General features: G+C 34.7%; 3 protein-coding genes across 12 annotated transcripts in view; 2 read left to right on the top strand and 1 right to left on the bottom strand.

The window, feature by feature from the left end:
* Window positions 1-626: 626 nt before the first annotated feature.
* Window positions 627-6,974, bottom strand: LOC105225898 (inosine-uridine preferring nucleoside hydrolase). 7 transcript variants are annotated; one of them, XM_049455180.1, is made up of 7 exons: window positions 6,833-6,974; window positions 6,294-6,529; window positions 6,058-6,228; window positions 5,864-5,990; window positions 5,612-5,754; window positions 5,224-5,545; window positions 627-924 (listed from the first exon to the last, which is right to left on the bottom strand). In XM_049455180.1, exons 1-7 carry the CDS (start codon window positions 6,837-6,839, stop codon window positions 887-889), a joined length of 1,044 nt encoding a protein of 347 aa, XP_049311137.1. In that variant the 5' UTR covers window positions 6,840-6,974; the 3' UTR covers window positions 627-886. The 7 variants fall into 7 exon arrangements, with proteins under 7 accessions (XP_049311137.1, XP_049311136.1, XP_049311135.1 ...); XM_049455179.1 differs by having other exon boundaries at window positions 628-1,158; window positions 5,458-5,545; XM_049455178.1 differs by lacking the exon at window positions 5,224-5,545 and having other exon boundaries at window positions 632-1,246.
* A 1,741-nt stretch (window positions 6,975-8,715) lies between these two features.
* On the top strand, window positions 8,716-11,234 carry LOC105225901 (uncharacterized). 2 transcript variants are annotated; one of them, XM_049455159.1, is made up of 6 exons: window positions 8,716-8,933; window positions 9,004-9,570; window positions 9,733-9,915; window positions 9,994-10,120; window positions 10,528-10,670; window positions 10,751-11,234. In XM_049455159.1, the coding sequence occupies exons 2-6, from the start codon at window positions 9,370-9,372 to the stop codon at window positions 11,129-11,131; spliced, it is 1,035 nt and encodes a 344-aa protein (XP_049311116.1). In that variant the 5' UTR covers window positions 8,716-8,933; window positions 9,004-9,369; the 3' UTR covers window positions 11,132-11,234. The 2 variants fall into 2 exon arrangements, with proteins under 2 accessions (XP_049311116.1, XP_011202877.2); XM_011204575.4 differs by having other exon boundaries at window positions 8,716-9,570.
* Window positions 11,235-12,939: 1,705 nt separating this feature from the next.
* The window catches only part of LOC105225902 (kinesin-associated protein 3), a 48,489-nt gene continuing 41,560 nt past the window's right edge, over window positions 12,940-19,868 (top strand). For 2 of the 3 annotated variants that reach the window (XR_007422682.1, XM_049455746.1), the window contains exons 1-2: window positions 12,940-13,413; window positions 16,141-16,261. Coding sequence is in view for 2 of the 3 variants with exons in the window: in XM_049455746.1 (XP_049311703.1) it covers window positions 13,079-13,413; window positions 16,141-16,261 (456 nt within the window). In the remaining variant the exon portion in view is untranslated. The remainder of the gene's footprint in view (window positions 13,414-16,140; window positions 16,262-19,868) is intronic. The other variant, XM_049455745.1, reaches the window with a different exon arrangement.

Raw genomic sequence — 19,868 nt, 5'->3', positions numbered from 1 at the left:
CAAGGCTTGTACGACCACGTTTAAATTCAGCAACTCATCTTTCTACTATTCTACTCGTGAATTCCTTTTGGTCCTACACGAATAAGAATTTTATCTCTGCATGATATTAATTTTTTTCCATGATTTGGCAGATTTAAATGCTACTTCACATACATTCATATAAAAAGTGTATCAACAAATCAAAAAAAATAAAATTGTGGGCTAATCGAAATGGTCTCTCTTATTGAACAACTTGGTATAACACTGACCAAAATTTAGCTTCAAGGCTTTAAAGGATATTTAAAAAATAAAGTTACCAACAACCAACAACAATTAGTTCAGGTGTGAGGATTACTTGCTTGTAGGAAGTATAGGATGTTAAAGATGCGGAAAGTGTCCTCCGTGACGCCCTCAATGCTTGGACATCATGCTGGCAGCGCTGCATCGACGCAGAAGGAACCTATTTAAACATTTTTTCAAGAATTGTAATGATTGGTAAAATCAATTTTTTTAAATCGACTCAATCCTATTAGTTTCCGGAAAAGCCCCATAGATGATTTTATTCTAGTAGCGCTATCTATGTGTCAGTTCCGGTTTTTGAAATGACCTGTTAAGTAACTAAATCCCTTTATATTTTTAAATTGTTTATAAGGTATTAAAACTAAGCTTTAATTACGGAAGTAAATCATAAATTATATTTGTTTTAAAGTTTTTGAAGTGAGACATTTAAATACTGAAAATTTCATAAATATTGTTATACATTGCACTTTTGTATTGTCAAAAAGTTATTTTCAAAGCGTAAAGATCTGCTGAAGTATATTATTTAACAATAAAGCAATCCTTAAACCGACTTAATAAGTACACAACCAATACAAATACTTATATATGCATGCATGTCAAATTTTTATTACGAAACTCTACCTAACTCCGAGTCCAGATCTATACCTTCCAGCCCCGCGGTCCACGCAATAATATTTTTATATTGTTCACCATCCACTTCCATAATAATATTCACATTATCCTTTTGCTGTTTTAAGTGATCGAGAACCATTTGGCCCCTCGTGTGAGTGCCAGTCAATTCAACCGTTGCGTGATAGGGGCGGCTCTGTTTTACCGTTAAATGTGGAAATAGATAGGCTGCGACGACTACAGCGTCACAAACCAGCCAACGTTCGATACCTTTGGGTACAAAAATAGCACGTTCCACGAGGTTCAGCAATTCGATGAAAGGACTCTGAATCGAACCGAGGACATTCAAGCGCCAGTCCTAGATGGAACAATTTTTATACATAGATGTGTGTATATTTTCATGGTAAAAATTATATGTGCTTACAAGTGTTATATCAAAATCGCCGTCGATGCATGTTTCCCAAGGAAGTATTGTTATTGGACTATATACATGAGCTAAAACAATATGTGCAGCCTCTGGATCCATCATGAAATTGAACTCGGCACTTTTAGTTATGTTGCCTTTGGCTATGTATAATAATTATTAATTTTACAGTGGGAAAGTCTGGTTAGTAATCTTCGCAATTATTAATTTAAAATTTGTTATATGCTCTACATACCTCTGTGATTGCCGCCCATAATATAGGTTTTACCAACTTTATCTAAGAACTCTGAACCATACATATTGATACACATGGCAAAGTTGGTAAGTGGACCCACCAACAAGAAATCAACCATTTTTGGATGCTACAATGAAACAAAATTATTCAAATAAGCTTATAAACACTTCAATCTAAATCGAATACCACCTTACAAACAATATCATACATTGCATTCACTGCATGCTCCGGCCGCACCAGATCCAAATTGACCCGTGTTTCATGCTGCACTTCACCGAACCCATCCTTTCCATGAAAATTTTCTGGGTTCTCCCAACGATTTTGTATGATTGGTGTACTGCAACCTTTATATACCGGTAACTGTGAGTAGTTACAGTTATTTTAGAATCATTGCATAGCTTTAATGCCGAATTAATCATACTTACATCCTCTCTACTGGCTGCCTTCAGCACTCTGAGTGTATTTACCACCGCTTGGTCGACATTGGTGTTTCCCTGCACGCATGTAATGCCAATGATTTCAAACTTTGCTGGAGAGTCCGCTAGTTCAACACGTCTTTTAAAAGCTTCTTCAGCTTTGATGAGCATCATCAGACCCCATGCATCATCGTTGCCGACATCACAATCGAACACTACGTAACGGCCCATTTTGGTAATGTTTTCTGTGGAAGAGATTTCTTTTTAAATTAAGCCTGAGTCCAGGCTTAATGCGAAATATCTTATCTCAAGGTGCCCATGTCGATTTAATAATTCTAATATAAACTGATAACGAAATCTAAAAAAACAAGCCAGGAAGGGGTAAGTTCGGGTGCAATCGATCATTTTATACTCTTGTATAATAGTTTGGAGGAATTAAAGCCAGGGAAATACCTTAAGATGTAAGACGTCAACCAGAGGATCGGAATCTAAGCAATTTTATTTATTTATACTCTATATAAGTCATTCACTGAAAGGCACATACATACGTTTTGTTAGAAAAACGAAAATCATTATATTATATACATATAGTATATGTGAGTTCGGGTAGTATCGACCAGATTTTATCTATTCCAATATCACTTACCATTATCATGCTCATTCTAAAAAACCAACCATATAGACTAAAGTCAGCCGGATGTTCGAAAATTCAGATATACATACATATATTAGTTTTATAGGTGTTAGGTCAAGTTTTCACCCAATTCGGTACAAAGTCACCCGGAAGTTCGAAAATCTTTTTATTAGGCATATGGGGGCTATGTGGAATATGGTCCATTCAAATTTTTATTGACATACAGCCATACTATTGTAAGAGATGGATTACTCCTGAATTTCAATTATATACATATCTCACTCATTGACAGATATTTTCGATCAAAAGTTAACTATAAGTACTGGGGTTCAAATATTCGGTACCCAGGGGTTTATACAGTTTTTGTTGGACTAGAACAATTTTTGGTCATAGGTGGCATACTCGTATACCTGTACTAAAGGCATTATTCGTGCAAAATTTTATTCCGTTATATTAAGTGCTTTTTGATTTGTGTACTGGAAAGTAAAATAATCAGTGGAAATTGGGCTATATGGGAAGTAGGCGTGGTTGTTGTCCGACTTCACCCACTGTGACAGAGGAATATAAAAAGAATGTCACGTGCTGAATTTGTCGAAATCGGTCCGTTCGGTCCCGGATATGGAATTTTACCAAAAAGTGGGCGGCGCCACGTCCATCATCAAAATTTTTACACCAGCTTCCATAAAGCCCTCTCATACCATCTCGGAGGTAAAAATATTTATGCATATCCATTTACATATGTACATACATACATATTGCGGTAACAAAATACCCAAAACAATGTACAATATAACATCTCTTCTAAAACTAATCTTATAGGTAATCAAAATATATGGCATGTTATAATCTTATCAGTGAGTAATAATTGAATTTGAAGGCTTTGAATTATTCAAAGATATGTATGCATTTTACAAGATTTTGTTTAATAAAATAAAAAATGTATGCCCGTAGCTACCTGTTATTTAAATAGAACTTCTCACTCAAAGGAAATTAAGAAAGTTTTCAATATAATAAATATATTAGTCAACTCAACTTCTATTTACATACATTCGACGTTGAATTATTGTTGATAGTATTTACAAACAATAAAAACATATATTATTAACGCTTGGAGAAACAAAATTTTATAGCAGCTCACAATGAGTGTCCCGGCATTTTCTATTTCATTGAAAACTCAGCACAAATTTGTTTCCTGGTTTTACTTACTTTTTATTTATATTATTAAAATTATTCCCAAAATAATGTCCAAATAACAAATACACGCAACTCTTTTTTTGCGATTCACAACGCTTTAGACCCGAAACTATTCCCTTAAACGCCAAACACGAACTGCCGGCATATCTTTTAGGGCTGGCGCTTTTCATTATTCTTTATCACAGAGCAGTGGGTGAATAGAAGCAAATCACAATATAATATATACGTAATTACATACATACCCACAAAATATAATAATATTGTATTGTCGAGCGTCTGCTGATTTGCTCTCCGCAAGCAAAGAAATAATTTCTTATTATTCGCTCAAGGGAGCAATGATCGTGAGCTAGAAAAGGTGCTTATGGAGACCAATTGTGGTTCATATCTAATATGCCTATGTATTTGTAAGAAGTAACCCTGATGGAAAATGCTGCGTTACTCGTTTAACTAAGTTTGCCACGAAGGAAATGTCGAAGACCCTATAAAATACATAAGTATAAGGGATCAGAGGGATGAGCTGACTCGATTTAGCCATGCCTGTCTCGGCATACGCGAACTAGTCGCTCAGTTTTTGAGATATCAATCTGAAACACATTTTGCACATGTGTTCTTCTCCTCAAGAAGCTTAAAAAAGCCCTGTTTTTAGTATCTAACATGATAATATAATAGTTAATAAATAAAATCGAGTCGATACTACACCAAATCACTTCGTTTTTTCAACAAACCATATGGTATATGGTGACCATATTCGGTCAGTGTATGAATTATATAGAGTATATGTACATATGTATAAAATTGCTTAGATTCCGACCCTTTGGTTGACGTTTTACATCTTAAGATATTGCCATGGCTTTGATTCATGCAAGTGTCAAGAGTATAAAATGTTCGGTTGCACCTGAACATAGTTCTTTATTACTTGATACGTTTTGTCCTTTGCTTCAAATTGGCTTTAATTTCGGCGAATACCTCTTCATTCGATAAAAAATTCTTCTTCGTTCATTTGAGATCTGAGAACAAGCAATAGGTGATTTAATTCTAGTAGCGCCATCTATGTGTCAGACCAAAGTTTTCAATTGACCTGTTGAGAACTAGATCCTTTCAGATTTTGCAACTGTTTCCAAATCATTAAAACTAAAGCTTCCATGACGAGAGTAAAGCATAAACTATATATATTTGTTTTAAAGATTTTGAAGTAAGACACTTAAATACTGAAAACTTCATAAATACAGTTATATACACATTATACTTTTTAGAAAACTACATATGTACATATTGTCAAAAAATTCTTTTAAAACGCAAAGATCTACTGAAGTATTATATTTAGCAATAAAACAACTCTTTAACCAACTTTATAAGTACACAACCAGTTCTTGTGCATGTGTCTCAAATTTATACTACGAAACTCTAGCTAACTCCGAGGCCATATCTATACCACTCAGTCCCGCGGTCCACGCAATAATATTTTTATATTGTTCACCATCCACTTCCATAATAATATTCACATTATCCTTTTGCTGTTTCAAGTGATCGAGAACCATTTGACCACGTGTGTGATTGCCAGTCAATTCAACGGTTGCGTGATAGAGTCGGCTCTGCTTTGCCATCAAATGTGGAAATAGATAGGTTGCGACGGCTACAGCATCAGAAACCAGCCAGTGTTTAACACCTTTGGGTATAAAAATAGCACGCTCCACAAGATTCAGCAATTCGATGAAAGGACTCTGAATCGAACCGAGGACATTCAAACGCCAATCCTAGGTGGAACAATTTGTATACATAGATGTGTGTATATTTTCATGGTAAAAATTATATGTACATACAAGTGTTATATCAAAATCGCCCTCGATGCAAGTTTCCCAAGGAATTATTGTTATTGAACAATCTACATGAGCTAAAACAATATGTGCAGCTTCAGGATCCATCTTGAAATTGAACTCGGCACTTTTTGTTGTGTTGCCTCTGCCTATATATAATACATACATACATGTAATAATATATTATTTTACAGTGAAAAAATCTAGTCAGTAATCTTCGTAATTGTTAATTTAAAATTTGTTATATGCTTTATATACCTTTGTGGTTGCCACCCATAATATGAATTTTACCAACTTTATCTAAGAACTCTGAACCATACATATTGATACACATGGCAAAGTTGGTAAGTGGACCCATCAACAAGAAGTCAACATTTTTCGGGTGCTACAATGAAACGATATGCTATTAATCAAATAAACTTAGAAACAATTCAGTCTAGATCGAAAAACACCTTACAAACAAAATCGTACATCGCATTGACTGCATGTTCCGGACGCACCAGATCTAAATTGACTGGCGTCTTATGCTGCACTTCACCGAACCCATCCTTTCCATGATAATTTCCAGGGTTCTCCCAACGATTTTGTATGATTGGTGCACTGCAACCTTTATATACCGGTAACTGTGAGTAGTTACAGTTATTTTAGAATCATTGCATAGCTTTAATGCCGAATTAATCATACTTACATCCTCTCTATTGGCTGCCTTCAGCACTCTGAGTGTATTTATTACACCTTGGTCGACATTGCTATTTCCCTGCACGCATGTAATGCCAATGATTTCAAACTTTGCTGGAGAATCCGTTAGTTCAACACGTCTTTTAAAAGCTTCTTCAGCTTTGATGAGCATCATCAGACCCCATGCATCATCGTTGCCGACATCACAATCGAACACTACGTAACGGCCCATTTTGGTAATGGTTTCTAAGGAAGAGATTTTTTTTTTCAATTAAGTCTATAAAATTAGGTTTTATGGAAATAGAATTTCTCACTCAAAAGAAATTAAGAAAGTTAAGGGTTGTCTCAATATAATAAACATATTGGTCAGTCCTATTTACATTCGACGTTGAGTTATTATTAATAATGTTTACAAACAATAAAAAAATATATATTTCTAACGCTTGGAGAAACAATATTTTTTGGCAACTTACAATAAGAGTCTTGACAAATAATAATTTTCTGTTTCATTAAAAACTCAGCACAAATTTGTTTCCCGGTTTTACTTACTTTCCATTTATATCATTAAAATTATTGCCAAAATAATGTCCAAATAAAAAATACACGCAACTTTTTTTGGGATACAAACGCCAGAACTATTCCCTTAAATGCCAAACACGAACTGCCGGCATACCTTTTAAGACTGTTTAACATTGGCGCTTTTCATTATTTTTTATCACAGAGCAGTGGGTGAATAAAAGCAAATATATACATATTTACATACATACACACAAAATGTAATAATACTTTACTGTCAAGTGCTTTCTGATTTGCTCTCCACAAGCAAAAAGATAATTTCTTATTATTCGCTCAAGGGAAATGTGCTAATGGAGACCAATTGTTGTTCATATCTAATGTAACTATGTTTGTATAAGAATTATTATATTGTGTAGTCGAAAAAGTCTTTTCGTATTTCTAATCAAATTTGAACATATTTTTTCTTATATTTATAATAATTATCCCTGTTGGAAAATGCTGTGTTACTTGTTAAATATTATTTATAACTTGAATAGAGTATATTAAGTTGCTACGAAGTTTTTATCAACCAGAAGGAAACTTCGAAGATCATATGTATATAATATATATAAGTGATCAGCATGAAGTGATGTCCTATTTAGCCATGTCCGTCTGTCCACCCATCTATCTGTCCATCGGCTCACACGCCTACCAGTCCTTCAGTCTTTGAGATATCGATCTGAAATTTTGCACACTTCTCTTTCTCGTTAAGAAGCTGTTGGAACCACTATAGCACATACTTAGTTGCCATACAAACTTAACGATTGGAATAAAGTTTTTGTATGAAAAAACAAATTATTCAAATCGGACAACTATAACATGTATGTAGGTCTACATATACAAACAAACCGTCCAGACAAAATCCATTTTTTGTATAAAAAGCTTTTTCATCAGTGACTTCGCAAAAAGTGATTAATATTGCATGTAGCAGTTTGTTCGAGAAATTTTCTTCAATAAAATTTCGTACTAAAATTAAAATTATATTGTCTGCGTAGAAATTGAATTTCCAGCCTTAAGCCTTAACTATTACATATTAAAATTTTCTATTACCTAACTCTTAAATTTCACCCATAAGGTGACCAAATGGACTAAACACCACTTAAGCGGTTACATGGGTGTCCACGGGTAAAAAACAGCCTTTTTTCAAATTTTTTTTCTTATATAAAAAAACGAAATATATTATTAAATTTTTTTTGTTACAAACAAACATTATTAACAAAGAATTCCGGTGACCTCTAGGAAAAAATATGCGCTCACGTTGGCAAGATAACTCCTTACAAGATCAATAGTGAAAAATACGTGTTTTACTTAAAACCTTAACTAAGAACATGGACGTAGGAAAACAACTGAAAATTAGATTTTTGGATTTTAACAAAAAAAAAAAATTAAAATTTTGCAGCATTTTTTTTTTCAAATAGTTGTAATCGAAAAAATCCTTCATCCAAGTCTAAGAGAATTTTATCTCAAAAATATGTGCAAGGTTTCATGAAGATCGGTTCTCGAGAAATCTTGCCAACCGACTTCAAAATACAGTTTCGAGAAAAACGCCTTTAAAAACGGCGCACTTAGCCTTTTTTTAACTAAGCTAAATAGATTTTTCGTCTACCCTGTATGCTTAGTTACGCGCATTTGAACCTTGCCAACATTTTTGTAGAAAACTAAGGTCACCGTTAATATTCTAACAGACAATCCTTTCACAAAACAAAGTAAATCGTTTTACCTGGTTATAGCGCCAAACATGTACTTCCGCATCTATGAATTGTAAGAGCAAGTAAGAGTGCAAACAAAGTGCAGAGAACACTGCAAATCGCAGAGAAAGAGAGTGTAGAGTTGTGTAGTGTTTTGCCGGCTTGCTGGCAAATTCACTAAGCATTTGTGTGCAGGTGCGTGAGGACTGTCAATACGCTGAGGTGGGCGTACACATATACACACCTTCAAATTTCATACCTTACTACTAACAAATATAGATAAACAAAGTTCGATTGTTAAATTTATAGTGCAAGAACTAGTGTTCGTTCATATGTGATCGCTGTCAGCTGATAAATTGCCGCAAGAGAGCTGAAAATATAGTAGAAGTACACAGTCATATTAACTAGTAAATGCTTAATATAAACTGCAATTGCTCACGCTGCTTAACAGTTTTGTGTTTTATTATTGGAATTTAGTACGCTGGAAGAGTGGCTAGTGAGCAGCCGGCAAGAAACGGTCAACAGATGCGCAAATTTCTTTACATACATATGTACATATAGTGGAAATATACTTACAAAGCAATTGTGTGTTCACTATGAATAATGCGTGAATAAAAGAATTTCAATTGTACTCGAAATAAGAAAAGAAGCAATTTGTGTTAGAAGGCACATGCTCATGAGATTTATGGCAACTAAGCGATAATAATAGCGCATAATAATATAAGCAAGTTGTGCGCGATAAGCTGCGCGAAGATAACTTGCTGAAAACGCATGAAACTATAAACATTTGTGGATAGTTGGAAGTTATATTAACTGTGATAAAGTCGTAAAAACTCAACGCTCATGTCGGCACAAAATCGCTTTGTTATTTTGGATTGCGATGGCGGCAGCGACGATGCCTGGGCCTTGATGCTGCTGCTCAAGGCTGCCGCCCAGCAACACGTCACGCTATTGGCGGTGACTATATGTGGTTGTGGCAATACCGATCTGCGTAATGCGGCGCGCAACATGTATCGCATATTGAAGGCCTACAATAGGACTGAGGTAATATTTGGCGCCAATTTGCATGGCGGACGTGGTAGACCGCCAGCGCTTGGCATTTGTTGTGAAATTTAAAATTCAAAGTATTTTTGTGCCAAAATTGCATTTTACTTGCAAAGGTGTAAATAAATTGTGCTATTAATTTTGTAAACTCGCCAACTCTAGATACCCATTTATTATGGCGCTTCCCAGTCGCTTATACCACCCATCGCACCGCTCGATGATAACAAGTATTTTCATGGCCGCGACGGTTTCGGCGACATATTGCCCCTGGAGATAGACTACAAATTGGATGAGGTGGTGCAAAAAGAGCACGCTGTGGTGGCTATAAATAGAATTTGCACTGAGGTACAAACATTTCGCATGCATTTTCATTAGGTGTTTTTATTTCAATGATATTTTCATTATATTTATTTTATTATTTAGCATCCCAAAAAAGTAACCATAATTGGCGTGGGGCCATTAACGAATATTGCGCTTTGCTACTCTATGTTCGGTGATGGGTTCGCGAATGCAGTTAAGGACTTTTATCTAATGGGCGGCAATCATCAAGGTGAGTATATATGTATGTATAAATAGTTATATTATAAATATAAGTAGCCTAAATAGGCATACATACACATGTTTTTATATAAAATTGAATATTTGTTCATTTGTTTGTGTATTAGTCACAATCTGCCTAACGGTTTTTGCTTGGCTTACTACGGAGTTCAAATGTTTGGAAATAAAAATAGGAAATGTTACCAGATAACCCGCGAATAAAAACAAAATATTTTTTTTTTGAAAATTCTTAATTTTATAGAGTTGTCAGCATTTGTAAAAATTAAAAACAAAAGTAATTTAAACGAAATATTGCAATTATATCTTATATATTCATATGTACATATATGTATATTCACTTCCACCTATCTCAAAAAAAATATTCTAAAATACACTCAAATTTCTATTTCTCATTAACAGGCGTTGGCAATTGCACTCGCTGTGCCGAATTCAATTTCTATGCAGATCCCGAAGCAGCGCATGCCGTACTCGCTAGAACCAAGTGTCCCATCACCATACTGCCCTGGGAACCCTGTATGGAAGATCGATTTTTTATATGCATTGTAAGTGGGCTATAGCAGTTATTTTGACTGAAATTAAAATTATTAATATTTACTATATTATTTTCTCTCATGTTTGGTAGAATTGGCGCTTGGACGAACTCGGCGCATTGGCCGCCAACACTTGCTCCGCCATCGACATTATGAACAAGGTGGAGCGCGCTCAATGGTTGCCGTCGAGTTTCAAAAGCTGGATCCCGTGTGATGCCCTGATTGTGGCTGCTTTTCTCTTTGAAAGCGTTCTCGTGCGGAAGAAAAGCAGTTGGCATGCGACGGTGGATTTAACGGGTCACACACGTGGTCAAATGATTTTGGATCACTTGCAAGAGGTGGATAAGTTTCCAAAAAACGTAGACGTTATTGAATTGTTGGATGCAGACGCTTTCAAAAAAATTGCCCGATGGGCAGTGGGTTTGTACGACGAGTTCGTAGTCGAGCATAGCAATGGGAATGGAGTATTGTAAGATTTCTGAATTTTAAATCAGAGCTCTGAGAAAAAAGTGTGTTTCTAAGCGTATAAGCAATCGAAGGCATACCTGTAATAAATATAAATATTTATTAATTTAATTATAGTTTATGGTAATAATTCATTCAGTGTATATGTGTTGTAAACGAAGAATTCTTTTTGAGTCGTTTTGAGTTGTAATTGAACGTCTATTACATTTTAATATAAATAATCCAAGACAGTCGTGCCCACGTATGCCAAATTCGGCAAAATCGTCATGTTTTCAACTATGTAAAGAATTTTTATATAATTTTGGCACAACTTTAAAATTCTGAAAATATAATTTAAACCAAATTTCGTATAACTGTTTATACAGTTATTTTTCCAACTAATCAATTCATGTTGGCAATGCCTGCTTTCATACCATACAATCCAGCAAGTTTTGTCAAAGACACATTTGACTTCTGCAAAGCACACAAAGTGATAAAAAGTGAACAAATCAAACTTGATGAATGTCACACTGAAAGGAAATTAAACAAAAACAGTACACCGAGATAAAACAAAAACCACCAAAGCACAACGAATGCGAATGCGCGTACACAAAGCACACCCCGAACATAGGTTAACCCACCACCTTCTCCGCCCCCTGCACCCATTCACGCTGCTAATTACCAACAAAAACGATGAAACAACAAAACAACGAAATAGCAACGCCAATAACAATAGAAACTGTAGCTACTCGTAAGCGAGCGAGCAGATATTCGTAATTGTGACGTTGAGCACATCAATGCACAGTGTGTTCGGACTGTTGAAATTTATAAATAATATATACATACATATGTAAATAAATGAAAATGTGTTTTAGTAGGGTTAAGTTGTATATTGGAATGAATAAAATTTTATTAATTTTGAAGTTGATTTTTTTTAACAAGGACTTTATTAGTTTATTATTGTATAATATTTTATATGTAAAATTTAAATTAATATCCGAAATTATTTTTTTTTAATTTATGTTTTGAAAAATATTGAAAGTACGATCTCTCAACGTATAAAAAGAAAAATAAAAAAACTGATTTTTGGAAATAATAATAAGTACCTTTTCTTATTTGAAATTATTAATTAAAATTTTTTAAATTTTTGAAAAAAAAAATTAAAATTTTATTATATTATTTAAGAAAAGTCCTCCAGTGCTGCAAAGATTTCGACCTTCTTCCTATATAAAGCCTAACACAAAATTCAGACTTGAAATTATTGTCCGTACAATGGTCTACGCTCAAAAAAAATTAAAGATTTTAGTAGATATTTTTTAAGTATAACCAGTAAATTTTTTCTGAATTTCAATCGAGGTGAGCCCTGTAATTTCGAAAAAATTATTCTGGATCGCAATATTGTAGACATTTTTTGGACTACATTTCGTATATTTGGGCACGAAGTAATATAGGCATATTTATATGAGCAACTTTAATTTTTTTTTAATTTTAAAAATATACAAAATTGGGATTTATATTTTTTATAGATTCGCTCTCGTGAATTCATAAACATTTAAGAATAAAGACTTGTGAAACCGAGAATAATACAAATTTTATTAATTTTTTATAATAAATATTTCGAACCATATCACTTATATTTTGGCCCACTGTGCAACAAGTATATCACAAATACGAAACTACGTTCAACATCATTATCATCATCATAAACAGCAACAACAAACGCAACCATACCAACAGCCTGGCACATACAGACATACATACATACATAAACATACTCATAGCTGGGTGAGCCATCAGTGGCGGTTGCGGCCCAGCTCCGGAGCAGAGGCACAGCAGTTCGGCAGTTAGCTAGCCTGACAGCAGTAGTCAGAACGAATCGAGAGGAGCAAGCGTTTGGACGTAGTCGGTATTGGCAATCGACAATCGACAATCGGCATCGACATCGGCAAACGGTCGTCTGCGTCGCTGCGTCGCGTATGCCATTTGTGCTGCTGCTCTTTCAAATAGTCGCGGGCCTAACACTCATTCTATTTGTTATTCATTATATTTATTATATAATTAATGCAATTGCCGGCGATTTACAATTACAACAACAGCTACAGCAACAGCAACAACAAATATTGCAGTTGCAACAAAACGTGTATTTACAACAATTGCAACAACCAATTGTAAAAAATTATCGACAACAACGCATCCCAGTAGCGTCGTCTGCAACATATAGAAAATCGCATTGTTTTACAGCAACAGCAACAGCAACAACAACAACTGGCGAAAAAATGCAAACAAGCGACGATGCAAAGTTTATAAAAAAGTGAGTGAATACAGATGAGCAAAAACCAAACAAATAACAACAAAAACAACAATAACAAATAAATGCAAAATGCAAAAATGAAAAATGAAAAAATAATCATAACATAAATTAGTAAGAAAAATGTATTTACATAAAAGGTGTTGTTGTAGTGTTGCAAAGAAAACAGCCAAGCACAGTGAAAGATGAGCTGCCCAATTGTAAGCGTTAAACAATTCACCGTTTCGGGGGGCAACAGCGAAACACGCCCCAAATGCAAATGCTAACGGTTGTCCACAGCTGAAAAGCTCAAAATTTTATTATTTTAATTGAGCGATAAGCAAAAGTATGATTAACTGTAAAAAAAAATATTAAATAAATTTGCGAGAAAAAAGCTGCAAAGGTGCAACTTTTTCCCAGCGCCTGATTGCGGCTGAAAAGTGTGTGTCAGCATTATCGATTTTCCATTTCCTCAGCGTTTTCCGACTGCGCACCGACCGACACGCGAAAATCTTGTGCACATAAATACCTACGAATATGCGAGTGTTTATGTACATATGTAGTATGTGTATCGTACGACCACGTTCTGCACAAGCGTCTCTTCGGCCCACCAACGTGCTGACGCAGTTTTCCCTTACTCACTGCTTTAAATGCGGTTGAAACTCGGTGGTTGCGTCAAATAAGGGATTTTCGTCTTATCCGAATGCCGTATTGAATCATTTCTGCTTGCATTAATGAAAGCGAAATTGATAAGGGTTTCTTATAAGAATTTCAATAAAAGAAATTTTCATAAAAATATAGAAATTTTGAAATTTCATAAAAATATAGAAATTTCAAAAATATTTGGAAATTTTTATAATATCCGGTATAGCTGAAAAAATAATTTCTCTGAACAAAAAATCAACATAAAGAAAGTCTATGTATAAACCCAAAAATATGCGAAACACATTTTTTTTTTATAAAAAACAACAATGTGGAATCATTTTGGCACTAAAACATAATATATTTAGATGGCAAAAACATTTGCTCCAAGCGGCAAAAAATGAACACATAAATCATTTATACATATACATTTTAAATGTATGTACATATGTATTAAGGCATACATCGTAGTAAGTGTGTATGTTAGGGTTATCCTGTTCAAATTTGAGAAATAATTCTTAAAGCTTGATTGAAATATATGTATGTATGTTGATACTACTTTCAAGAAGTTGACGCGTTGTTTTCGGTCGTGGCTCTTATAGGCTCCTCTCTTCGGACGACTAATATATTTTTCAAAATCAAACATACATCTATATGTATGTATATACGCATGTATGATTTTTGAATTAGTAGAGTAATTTATGCGACTAATTTACGATCGAGCAGCGGTTCTTCTGAACGGAATAAATTTTTTTGGGAAAAATCTACGCTCTCAAAGGTCTCATACCTGAAACTTCTGAAAAATTGCATACCCACTAGCATAAAAAAATATTTTTTGTTGTCAAACATTTACATTCCGCTTTTCAAACACTACGCTAAAGCGTGTAACGAAATCTGTATTAAACGAACTTCCAACTCTCTCAATTCTCTCACACCTGAGCTCTAATACAAAAATACGAATGAATATAGTAGCTGGCTTTATTTAACACATTTGAAATGTAAAAAAAAGATATTTTGTAACTAAGTATGAAAGCAGACTTTTATATATAAACTTATTTGTGCTTGAAAGAAATTAGCACAACCCTAATGTGACTTTATTTATACTTAGGTGTGAGTATAAGTGATGTTTTCGATTTTAATTTTAAAATTAATATTTTGAAAAACGGAGATAACATTTTGCAAATTCGCAAAATACCTACACATGCAAACATGTATGCACTTATCTCTAAGCTGTATGTACATATGTATTTGCTAAAATGTCGCTGTTCCGCAAATGTCAAGCATTCCATTTGAAACTGATGAATTAAAGAAATAATAACCGTTGGAGAAAGGCATGCTATGATTTTTAATATATTATACATAAGTAAAAATAAAATGTAAAGGGTCTACCAAGAAGAACGGCGTGATGTTAAAAATTCCGTTTCCACCACAGTCCGGTCTACGTAACCCGATCGGATCCGCATTTTTTACCCGGTCAAGGACTGTCAACTTCGCAATATTCTGCAGCTACAACAACAACAACAAAAACGTGATGTCAAAATGGGTTCTGTTTTATATAATAATATGTTGTGCTGATAATTTTATGCCATTTATAATTTGAAAAAACGTCGGCTAAAGGACCTCACGGCACCGTTTCCAAATATCCACCCATTTACGCCAATTTTCGATGAGCTGGTGAAACATTCCGGTTGAAATTTCGGCTAGTGCGTTAAAAGTTGTCTTTGAGCTCCTCGAGCGTTGCTGGTTGATTGATGTAAACCTTTGATTTAACATATCTCCAGGGAAAATAATCTAGAAAACAAAAAAATATTTTAAAATATATTTAAATGTAGTAGTACAACTGTTTAAAAAACAATATCCGTAACTACCTACAATTTTATTTTCAATTAAATAGTAATATTATATTATACTTGATAAAACACTAATAATCAATTCTTTATGATAATTTCGTGAATTTTGCGCTGTGATAAATTTGTTAATTATTCTTTTATGATTTGTGTGAAATATAATTTTTCCATTACTTAATGAAGATAATATTCTAATTAATTTATGCAAGTAAAACAAGCGTATAATAACAATCAATATTATTAATCGATTATTATCGCGCAGACGATGGAAAGGCGGCACAATCGAACCACATCCAACGGATAAGGCATTAATTGTCAACTATCAGCTAGAAGCGACGGTCTTCGGCGAGCAATCCAGCAATCCGATGATTGAGGAAAAAAAGGTGAGTCAAAATTTAAGTGCGTCAAAGAAAAACACACGACTACGCATATAACACATTTACTATATACAAGCGATAAGGCAGAAATTAATAGGAACTCCCATACGCTTTAAAGGAAACGCAAATCATTAACAATAAATGATAAACATTTTCGTCGGTCAATATTCAAAGAAACGCATATAAACAGTTATTATTACTTTCTGATATGAAACTTATTTTCGTTTGTTCAATTTTAGTGCAGCAATTAAAGCTCTAATTTATCTGTTTACTACTTATGACGATAGGATTTATTAATCAGGGCCTCCTCTACGTGTTAAAAGTATTGTCGAGATACCGAACAAGACATTTGGTTGGGCGTTTGCCATAGTAATGATTTAACTTCTTTTTAACAAGATTCTGAAGGTGGAATTCAAAGCGTAAATGCCTTGAAAAGATACCAAACTGAACTTTTGTCTCAAAGTAGTATATTTTTCTCTGTCCACCATCCACACAACCCTTAGGAATGAGGCTTACGGCAACCGCTTGATCTGTAAAGCCTGAGTTTGCAAACTACTCGGTTCTTTTTGCTTTCTAAACGCATAAAATTCAATCAAATTTATCACCTCTTCGCGTATTCTGTTATGAATATTCTAAATATTTATACAAATATTCACGGAAAGCTTTAATTCACTTAAGTTTTCTACCCAAAAAGTCAATGTCGGCCAAAGTGTATAACCAATAGGTTTTCCAATTACCAACACGACAGTTTAAAAGGCAAAATTTGTATAATACTAATGCATTTCGAGATTCCATACTTTTTTAAAGAAAAACTACAGAAACTTTAAAATTTAATGGGGAATGTTTATAATCATTCGAAATAACAGTATTTGTCATTTATTTTTTGAAGATTATCTGTTTCATATGTTGGCTGCGGCTACGTCTCAGATGGTCCATCCGTTGAATCCAATTTTAGACGCCTCGTTTGATCATTTCGACTAGTAACTAGCGAATGACACGCGTGATGTTTTGCTCCAAGCCTTGCAGCGAAGATTGTCCACATAAATTTTAGACTTTACAAAGTCCAACGGTGTGATGTCACTCAATCTTGGTGGCCTATCGACTGGCCTGAAACGTGAAATTGTCTGCTCACCGAAGTATTCCTTCGATAAATCCACTGGTTGATGCGATACGTGGGAAGTGGTCACGTCTTGTTGAAACCAAATGTCGCCTAGATCACGCGCTTCAATTCAAATAGTCGGTGATCATGGCGCGATAACGGTTTCGTTCTCACATTCTTCATTTTTGAAGAAATATGAACCTATGATTCCATCGGAACACAAACCACACCAAACTGTTGTTTTTTCTTGGTAAAATGGCAGCTCCAGAATCTCTTCACGTTGCTCTTCGTTCCAGATGCGGCAATTTTGCTTGTTTACGTACCAATGTAGCCAGAAAGTGGCCTCATCGCTGAACAAAATTTGGATCTTCTTGGAACTTTTCAAAAGCCCACAGAGCGAAGCGGCTTCAGTTGGCAGGCACAAGCTGTATTTTGTACGCTGTTAATTTAAGATATTGACGTAAAATGCGCCAAGTTGTTCAATATGTCAGTCCGAGTTGCTGCTAATGGCGCCAAGTCGGCTCCCCACGGTCTTCGTGTACACTATCAGCTGCTGCTGCTATATTTTCTTCACTGCGTGCTGGACGTGATCTGTTCGGTCTAATATTACCCAATAATGAATGTTGGGTCTCAAGGTGTTGATGGTGTTGCGTATTGTAGGCCGATTATGTTGATCAAGTTGAGCGAAGCGCATGAAACACATTTTTTACCGAACTTGAATTTTCGTAATAAAGTTTAACGATTTGTAAAGGTTGTTCAGGCATAAGCCCTTCCATGATGAAATATCAACCAACAATACTGAACAAAACTACCATGACAGCTTGACAAGACGTGAGTCTGTCAAAAAAAGGCTATTGAAAAAAGGACATCAACTTGGCTCACCCGTTATATAAGAATTGTTAAAGAAAATATACAATATATTTTGACTCATCGATGAATAGATGAATTCGGCAGCCTTTACTAACTATTTAAGCACCTCCGACTCATTTTTTTCTATTCGGAAAGGAATGGATTGTTTTCGAAATGAATATGCCTTAACTTTGAGTTGTTGTTGCAAATTTTTTTTGGCATCAATCAAAGCATATTAATCAATCAAGTTTTTTACTTCACTCAATCCTGTTACGTAAGCAAAAGTTTATGTACTGATGTGAAGGACCCAATGCATACACAAACATTTCAGTTTTTTATTGCACCAACAACTACAAAAATTATCTCGTATGTACATTTGTATATATTTATCAGAAAAAACTCTACTGTTAAGCGAATCCCAACTGTTTTCTCTCAACATTACAACCGTCCAAAGCACAGAACATTAAAAGTTTGGTTGAGCGGCAACCAATTACAAATGAATGCACTTAAAATACTTGGCGACCAGCAAACCTTCTGTTGTAGAATATGAAAGCACATTGGAACTTTACATGTAAATATCTACCATATACATATAGTATATACATAAGTATGTGCAAACGCACACTTTCTGGAATATATGAATGGGTCGGAAATAAATGTATAAACATACGTTTTCATATACACTTGTAAAGGGTGATTTTTTAAGAGCTTGATAACTTTTTTAAAAAAAAAACGCATAAAATTTGCAAAATCTCATCGGTTCTTTATTTGAAACGTTAGATTGGTTCATGACATTTACTTTTTGAAGATAATTTCATTTAAATGTTGACCGCGGCTGCGTCTTAGGTGGTCCATTCGGAAAGTCCAATTTTGGGCAACTTTTTCGAGCATTTCGGCCGGAATAGCCCGAATTTCTTCGGAAATGTTGTCTTCCAAAGCTGGAATAGTTGCTGGCTTATTTCTGTAGACTTTAGACTTGACGTAGCCCCACAAAAAATAGTCTAAAGGCGTTAAATCGCATGATCTTGGTGGCCAACTTACGGGTCCATTTCTTGAGATGAATTGTTGTCCGAAGTTTTCCCTCAAAATGGCCATAGAATCGCGAGCTGTGTGGCATGTAGCGCCATCTTGTTGAAACCACATGTCAACCAAGTTCAGTTCTTCCATTTTTGGCAACAAAAAGTTTGTTAGCATCGAACGATAGCGATCGCCATTCACCGTAACGTTGCGTCCAACAGCATCTTTGAAAAAATACGGTCCAATGATTCCACCAGCGTACAAACCACACCAAACAGTGCATTTTTCGGGATGCATGGGCAGTTCTTGAACGGCTTCTGGTTGCTCTTCACCCCAAATGCGGCAATTTTGCTTATTTACGTAGCCATTCAAGCAGAAATGAGCCTCATCGCTGAACAAAATTTGTCGCGAAACACATTTCGAACCGAACACTGATTTTGGTAATAAAATTCAATGATTTGCAAGCGTTGTTCGTTAGTAAGTCTATTCATGATGAAATGTCAAAGCATACTGAGCATCTTTCTCTTTGACACCATGTCTGAAATCCCACGTGATCTGTCAAATACTAATGCATGAAAATCCTAACCTCAAAAAAATCACCCGTTATATATGTATGTATGTAAGTATATATGTTTATTTTGGAAAATT

Source organism: Bactrocera dorsalis, chromosome 4, assembly GCF_023373825.1.
Source record: "Bactrocera dorsalis isolate Fly_Bdor chromosome 4, ASM2337382v1, whole genome shotgun sequence".
Classification (NCBI taxonomy): Eukaryota; Metazoa; Arthropoda; class Insecta; order Diptera; family Tephritidae; genus Bactrocera; species Bactrocera dorsalis.
The sequence above is the reverse complement of the archived record's forward strand: the minus strand, read 5'-3'. Positions and strand labels throughout refer to the sequence as shown.

Excerpts from the sequence above, each read along its gene's own strand:
- LOC105225898 (XM_049455180.1), bottom strand. Across the intron at positions 5,991-6,057 it reads TGTACGATTTTGTTTGTAAG|CACCCGAAAAATGTTGACTT; the intron begins GTGTTTTTCGAT and ends GTTTCATTGTAG. Across the intron at positions 925-5,223 it reads GTGGACCGCGGGACTGAGTG|GTATAGATCTGGACTCGGAG; the intron begins GTATAGATATGG and ends CGGGGCTGGAAG.
- LOC105225901 (XM_049455159.1), top strand. The coding sequence starts at position 9,370 with ATGTCGGCACAAAATCGCTTTGTTATTTTGGATTGCGATGGCGGCAGC. Across the intron at positions 9,916-9,993 it reads TAAATAGAATTTGCACTGAG|CATCCCAAAAAAGTAACCAT; the intron begins GTACAAACATTT and ends TTTATTATTTAG. Across the intron at positions 10,671-10,750 it reads ATCGATTTTTTATATGCATT|AATTGGCGCTTGGACGAACT; the intron begins GTAAGTGGGCTA and ends CATGTTTGGTAG.